Source organism: Conger conger, chromosome 5 (genome assembly GCF_963514075.1).
Source record: "Conger conger chromosome 5, fConCon1.1, whole genome shotgun sequence".
Taxonomy (NCBI): Eukaryota; Metazoa; Chordata; class Actinopteri; order Anguilliformes; family Congridae; genus Conger; species Conger conger.
Window position 1 is genome coordinate 65,417,373 of NC_083764.1, and position 7,500 is coordinate 65,424,872.

The 7,500-nt window shown below is 46.2% G+C and overlaps 2 protein-coding genes across 2 annotated transcripts in view; one reads left to right on the forward strand and one right to left on the reverse strand.

Annotated features, from left to right (window-relative positions):
* LOC133129150 (MAU2 chromatid cohesion factor homolog) overlaps positions 1-2,083 on the reverse strand; it is an 18,350-nt gene extending 16,267 nt beyond the window's left edge. Inside the window, exons 1-4 of the mRNA XM_061243015.1 lie at positions 1,970-2,083; positions 1,440-1,457; positions 1,101-1,166; positions 576-671 (exon numbers count right to left, since the gene is read on the reverse strand). Of these exons, the coding sequence (XP_061098999.1) occupies positions 576-671; positions 1,101-1,150 (146 nt within the window). The 5' untranslated portion in view covers positions 1,151-1,166; positions 1,440-1,457; positions 1,970-2,083. The remainder of the gene's footprint in view (positions 1-575; positions 672-1,100; positions 1,167-1,439; positions 1,458-1,969) is intronic.
* Positions 2,084-4,190: 2,107 nt separating this feature from the next.
* Positions 4,191-7,500, forward strand: part of armc6 (armadillo repeat containing 6) — a 9,734-nt gene continuing 6,424 nt past the window's right edge. The window contains exons 1-4 of the mRNA XM_061243016.1: positions 4,191-4,365; positions 4,618-4,758; positions 4,972-5,054; positions 6,333-6,894. Coding sequence (XP_061099000.1) covers positions 4,638-4,758; positions 4,972-5,054; positions 6,333-6,894 — 766 coding nt within the window. The 5' untranslated portion in view covers positions 4,191-4,365; positions 4,618-4,637. The remainder of the gene's footprint in view (positions 4,366-4,617; positions 4,759-4,971; positions 5,055-6,332; positions 6,895-7,500) is intronic.

A 7,500-nucleotide genomic window follows, 5' to 3' on the forward strand; every position in this document is an offset into this window, starting at 1 on the left:
TCCTTTCAGCTAGTTTCCATTTGTTCAGTTACTACATATAAACTGTTTCATTCCCAGTAAGGATTGTGTAAGACTGGAGAACGCTCAGGAGAACGTACAGATTACGTGGAACCAGAAATAAAGAGCTGAACTTGTCTAACAGAGTAACGACTCTTTCTTTCCTGAACGCGATTTGAAGTACCAGCAGCGAACAGTTATAATTAAGAAGAAGAAACAAGAATTTCTTCACAGGAGCACTACTCCTTCTGCCATGAAGACCTGGGTCAAATACATAATTATTTTGGACTCTTTGGACAAGCTTTTGTGCTCGTCTGGTGTACAGGAACCTATTAAATCCTCTCATCAGGTGCAACCCCCCGAAACTCAGGTCCTCTGGGTTGGCTCAATTGCACCAGGCGAGATCAATCGAGCACAGAATGGTACTTGAATCCAAAGCAATTCTGAATTTGCCGGGATATGGAAAACGATCAGCCTCTTCCGCTTCATGAGACACACACACACACACACACACACAGTTCACAACGTTCCCGACACATCTCCGGAATAACCTGGTATGACCGGGAATTGCGACTTACCGCCAGCTGGAACAGCAGCCGGCAGTGCCAGTACGGCGTCTGCTGGGAGGTCTGGATCGCCTTCCGAAGGAGCGGCTTCGCCGAATCCACCAAATTCTTCAACAACGACAAACGGGAAGAGGACGCGGGAGGTTTAGTCGCGCGCACCAGCACGGCATCGCTCTTTTTAGCAAATTAGTATGACGACTGTTGCCATCACTCCCATGGCCGAGAAACACAACACACTGCGTACTGCAGAACACGAGAGAGAAACTGTTACATACATGTTACATAATGGTTGAGGGGACGTTTTGTTATGACATCTCCAAACATATGAACTGCCAGGGTCAAACGGTGAACACAGGTATATACTCTAACGGGTTGTATTTTACTGTACTGTACTGTACGAAGCACATTGAGTTGCTTTCTGTATGAAATGTGCTTTATAAATGGAATTTGACTGACTGAATGATTGATTGATTGATTGAACAGTGAACACAACCGTACAACCTGACAGGTGTGACAGTGTAGAGATGAAATGCTTACTTGCTGGCAATACAGCTCTGATAGAAGACTCGCGGCCTCAAACTTAACATCTTCAAACTGAGGGACATGACCATCTTCGTGAAGGAAATTGCTCTTCTGAACACTCATAAATTGACGCACACACGCTTAATGTGGTGCACAGTGATCTGATCGCTAATGGTGTCACATTTAATTAGTTTGCATAGCATACACGTTAATATTTGACTTCATCAACTGTCACATTTTGTAATACTATCCAAAGTGAAGACGATGACACTGTATTCTATCTACAAGCTAGCTCCATTAACAAATACGTCTAAGCATATTGACAATGATCGAATTATGACTGAGAAAGGATATTTGTTGTGATATGCACCACTGAAAAACAGAAGAAAACAAATATCATGTCAAAACACCAATAATACCACATCATGCACAAGATTTCACATCATGCTAGTATGTTTAACAAGACAAACGTGTAAACGATTTTAACTGGTGGCTTGGTCAAGCACAAAAACATCGGTGTCTGTTCCAATAACAATGTAAAGGTCAAAACTGGGAAGTAACCGCTGTGTTGCTAAAGAACGCTAGCTGACCTTTAGGGTAACGTTAGTTTCATCAATTGTCACTGCGGTGGCTAACTAGTTAAGCTCGCCGGCTAATTGATATGCTAATCTGACATGCAGAACAATCATTGGAACGCAGCCACAAACATATATTTGGCTGTGCGTGACGTCCCGGCTGTCCTCGTTGCAGTGTTTCACAGCGCGCAAATGAACGGCTCTCATTTCCCAAGCAATTCCCGTGTTTCTCTGCGCTTGCCACCGACTTGGCCTTCTGATTCCCCGCCTACTCGACACATCCCCGGCCTTTCCTAGACCGTTCCTCACCGCCTTCTCCAGGTGGCTCCGGGCGAGGTCGCTGTTCTTGGTGTGGTGGTAGAGGACCGATCCAAGCTGTAGGTGCGTCCGAGCCTCGACCCTCTGCGGCGGCTTAAACTGAAAGACTGCCTGGAGACAGTGGACGCAAAGTCGGATCTTTGGGGGGCTCGACGTACGGAAGTGCTCCGCGAAGCCGAGGAGGGCGAGGTACCAAGACTCCGGGGCCTCTCCGCCAGACGCCATTTTGCCGCCGCCGCCGCCGACGACAACAACAACAACAACAACCACCACCACGACTGTCGCTGTTCCATTCCCGCGGGGTTTCAGCCAACGCAACGAGAACTCCGGACGAAAGGGATCTCGGGAGACGTAGTTTAAATTGGAACATAGGCGAATGCAACTGTATCACCGTGGGATTACGCATGGCGGCATAATTGTCCAGAATGCGTCCAATAATTGGAAAATCCAGGTTCAGAAAGTAAAACTCCTCCCCCACTATTTTCTTCCGATCACCTGGATTTTCTAAACTATCCTCTAAAATCTTTGGTGGAACTGATTACAGCTGGAAGAAACACATGGCAGGACTTTTATTTTCCGACCCCTGGACTTTCCACCTCTGCAAACTAAAGTATTTAATGGTACATGTACTAGAGTTGAATGCCTCTCATTGTATCTGACTTAAATTGCTTCAGTATATTCAGCTGGATAAATTGATTGTATATAAATCTAATGTATGCTGTACAGTTTACTCACTATGTTTAAGAGTGCCATGCAGAATTCCTAAAATGTAAACATATTTACAAAAAGAATATGTCTGTATCTTCAATGTCTTTTCTCATAATTGATGCGACTACCTGACATCAGAACCTGTCTTGGCTCCTATTCTTCCAAACTCAAGACGTTTTCTCTTCCATTCCTGTAACTGTCAGGAAATCTATCCCCACTGCCTCCTAATAATAAGACTAAGTGGTAAAAACTGAAAATCATTCCCGGTTCCCTTGTAAAAATACAACAAATAACAAACCTTTCAAACTATGGGGTGAAAGGGAACATTGTTACTCATGTACACATGTCATTCTTTCATAGAGTGCTGAGGGAGACAGTAATGGATCAATAATCAATAATAATTGAACAATAATAATAATTGGATTTATTTAGCACCATTGATAATAATTTGACATTTATACAGTCCCCTCCAACAGTATTGAACCAGCAAGGCCAATTTCTTTGTTTTTGCAATACACTGAATACACTTGGGGTTGAGATTAAAAGATAAGCATGAGACAAGAGTTCAGAATTTCAGCTTTTATTTCCTGGTATTTACACCTAGATGTGTTAAACTATTAAAAACAAAGTACCTTTGATATCAGACCGCCAAATTTTTTGGTGAGGAAAAGTATGGGAACAGATTTTTTAAGTAAATGAAAGTAAATAACATTTAATATTTGGTGGGATATCTCTGTGCAGAGTTTGCATGTTCTCCCTGTGTTTGCATGGGTTTCCTCCGGGTACTCCGGTTTCCTCCCACAGTCCAAAGACATGCAGGTTAGGCTGATTGGAGAGTCTAAATTGCCCGTGGGTATGAGTGTGTGAGTGAATGGTGTGTGTGCCCTGCGATGGACTGGCGACCTGTCCAGGGTGTATTCCTGCCTTTCGCCAAATGTATGCTGGGATAGGCTCCAGCCCCCCTGCGACCCTGTTCAGGATAAGTGGGTTAGGATAATGAATGAATGAATGAATTAATTTTGTGTTACAAACTCTTATATTCTTCTGACTATACAGTATTGTGTGCTCCTTGTTACGCAACTGGAGGAATGGTTCTCTCCAGCTGAAATACCACTCCCTTACTGGCCAACCAAGAGCAGCTCCATGTAATAACCTTTTTTCTACAGTTGAGCCAGCCCAGGCCAACTCAACCCAGCTTCTGCTATTCGATTATTTTCACTAATTGTTTTCTCTCCCTTTTACTTGAGTTGATATAAAATTCTTGATAGTGGACTAGAAGATTATGTCTGCTAAATGCTGTGGTATAATGAAATAATTAACGTATGTATGTCCCATATATAAATACACTATACCTTTATGTAGTTAAAGTTACTCATTTTTAGAGTACACTTAAATGCGTTAATAGGCTATTATTTACAATATTCAAAAATGTGTTAGCTATTGAAAGAGCGATAGAAGGCGTACTCGTAGTGCGGAACCTTGTGTTGTCACGGCGCTTGCAACCCGAGAGCTTTTGACAGCGTAACTTGCTAACTATCATTCTTGAAGCATTTGCGCTACTCCGTTGAAACCAGCAAACTGTAACGCTAGTTACGTACGATGAACCACGAGTAGATCAGCAATTCTACCGGTCACATTTATCGGTCTGTTGCAGGTAGCTTGCCCGAAAGGTGGTTGAGGTGAGTTGAAATCGTTATTTGTTCTAACACGATTTAGGTAGTAAGCTAACTATCTTCCACTTTTGCGTTATTTGTTCCTATTTGTTCCTGTAGTGTCATATTTAATGACAGCTGATCGTATTTTCCCGTGAACAGAATTAACTGGCCGCTTAGTTGCTAGCGTACGGTTGTATGCACTACTAGCGTTCTGTATTTTGGTGTGTGGAAGACCTTTCCGATTTCAATATCCGTCTGGGTTTTCCCTCTATGTAGCTGGGCGCTTGGGCGTGGACATGGCGAAACGCAGGATCACACAGGACACCTTCGATGCGGTGGTCAAGGAAAATGTCGACGAGTTCGACATGGACCCAACCGAAGCCCTCAACGAGGCTGTCCAGCAGTTCGAGTCTCAAGGTAAATTTCACTTTTGGTGGCGCGTTTTGACAACGCAAATCCAGACGTAAATCGTTGGATGTGTTCATGGATACCGTACATCAATGGTACGTGACCATTTGCAACTCGACGAATGCCGTAGGTTCTTACTCGTTGCAATGGCAGGTTTCATAGATGGACTTAAACACAAAAGGCAGCGAAAACATGGCGTGATTTTTTTTTTTTCCTTTCCAGGCGTGGATCTCAGTAATATTGTAAAAGCAGTGCCGACAGCGGCGACAGATGAGACGAGGGACGAAACGCATGAAGTACTACAGGTAATTTAAATCAATTTTGCATGAATTAATTAATGAATTAATTAACCTATACATTCATTCTACTCCCAATGAAGAAGAAACCGCAGGTAATGTATTGTGGTAAAGATTGACTGAAAACAGGAATTCCAGCTATGACTAGTTTGAAATGACCAGCTCCCAGCTGTTTCAAAACCTAGCTCGAGCTGGTCTGAACTGGTCAAGCAGCTACCAGCTGCTCCAAAACCTAGCTTGAGCTTTTTTCTTTTTCAGCAGGGTTGAGTTCATTGGAATCAAGCTTGATATATTCCACCGTTCTAATTGATGAAGCTTGTTCTCGATAGAATTACTTTGGAAGTACAAAGACCGTTCTAAAACAAGTGCAGACCATGTACTGGTCCTTGTAATCATAGTTGTTGCCCTCCTGGGTGTTCCAAGTCCATCTAGAGTACGTGGAGTGTTGTCATTGTTTTGGTAGGGAGGTTCACCGTCCGGAGGTTTCGCCCTAACTCTCTAACATTCGGGGCTCCTTCACCTGCTGTCGTGTCTGTGCTAGTTTTGGGGACCACAGTGATTGACCAGGGTTCCCAAGCTGTCGTGTATCCAATAATGTGGAAGGGGCGAAGCGTCCATTTGAGTTTAACGCAAAATAACAAAATATAGGAGAAGGTATAATCGCTTTCATGCAGTTGATGGAGATTTTTCCCCTCTGTTTTTGTTTTTTTATGTTTGGTTATTTTGGCTGCATTTTACCCTTTACTTCTTAACAAATTGCCATTTTTATTGCACCCTGGAAAAACCTCCTTTTGTGTTTCCTAGTCTGACAAAATGCTCCGTAAATAAAGATTATGATCACAATAAAAAGTGAACTGAGGAATGGGGTTCGATTCCCGGTCCTGCCAAAAGCCAAGTTTAGCCGGCTCTCGTGGAGCAGCATAATTGGCTCGCTGCTCCAGAGGGAGGGTCTTGGCAGGGTTAGTGGATCACTGCTCCAGAGGGAGGGACTTGGCAGGGTCAGCGGATCGCCGCTCCAGAGGGAGGGACTTGGCAGGATTAGTGGATCGCCGCGCACAACAGCACCCCGGGCGCCTCGGAATCACGGTCACAAGCATGAGACGCGACGGCTTGAAGAAGGCGTGTTGTTCTTGGATCGCCAGATCCCTTCGGGCCGCCGAGGGACGGGGTGTGGCCGGTGCATCCCCCCGCTAACACTAATTGGATTAGATAGGGTACAACTGGCTACCAAATTGGGAGGAAAAAGGGAAAAAATCAGAAAATAAAAAAGTGTTTTTGTCTTCACAGGCTCTGGAAGCCCTTCAGGACTCGGCGAGCGGGCCGTCAGCCGGAGCGCACCTGGAGCGCTTCACGGAGCAGTGCAGGAAGGACTTCGCTCACCGCTACCTGGCCGCCCAGAAGAACGCCTATCCCACAATCCTCTCCTGCTGCCGGCGGGCCGGGGCGGATCGGGAGGCGCTGCTGACGGGCCTGGCCGCGTTCTCGACCCTGACGGACGGCCAGCCCGACCTGCTGGACGCCGAGGGGCGGGACTTCCTGCTGGGCGTGCTGCGGGCGCACGGGCCGGACGCGGCGGTGACGGGCGCGTGCGCGCGCGCCATCCGCCACTGCTGCCTGAAGCACGAGCAGAACCGGCAGGACCTGGTCCGAGCCGGCGTGCTGGGCCTGCTCACCGGCGCCATGGCGCGGCTGGCCTCCAACGCCGAGGCGGTCCGGGAGGCCAGCGCCGCCCTCAGGGTCATGACCTTCGACGACGACGTCAGGGTGCCCTTCGGCCAGGCCCACGAGCACGCCAAGTCCATCGTCCTGGAGCACGGCGGGCTGAAGGTCATCGTGGAGGCGGCGAAGGGTGAGGGGGCGGGGCGAAGGAGTGTCGCTCACAGTGAGGGACAGGCTGAGTGATGCTGGGAAACATGCGGGGGGGAGTATGGTCTCATCTCTGACACACTGCTCCTGGACTCGTCTGTGGGAGAACCCTGATCTATTGTCTCGATCTTTTCGCCCTGTGCTGCACTTTTTTAGTTTGGTTTATAAAACTTGTATCTATCTTGGTATGGTAGCTCCTGAACGTATTACTTACAGACATGGCCTATTTCCCATGGCTTAATGTCCATGGCTGTACAACTCTTCTGTTGTTTATGCTGGTAATAAATTGCTCGTGGGTGTCAGTGTGTGAGTGAGAAAAGCCTTTTACAATTAATACTGAAGTGAACAGAACCTGACTTCAAAATGGTGCGAAGTTAAGCATGACACATAACTCTGCCATGGAGGTTGTTGTTGTTTAAAGTACGTTGTATTGCTGTCCTGTGAACAGCTGGACCTGTGTCTGCTACTCTTTTATGCAGCTCTTTTGCAGTGATGTGTGGCTTCTTCTGAGCATTTCTCACCAGGTCTCAGGCCATTCTATTGGTCTTCCAGACTATGCCTTGACTTCAATGGTTTTTTATCTCCCATT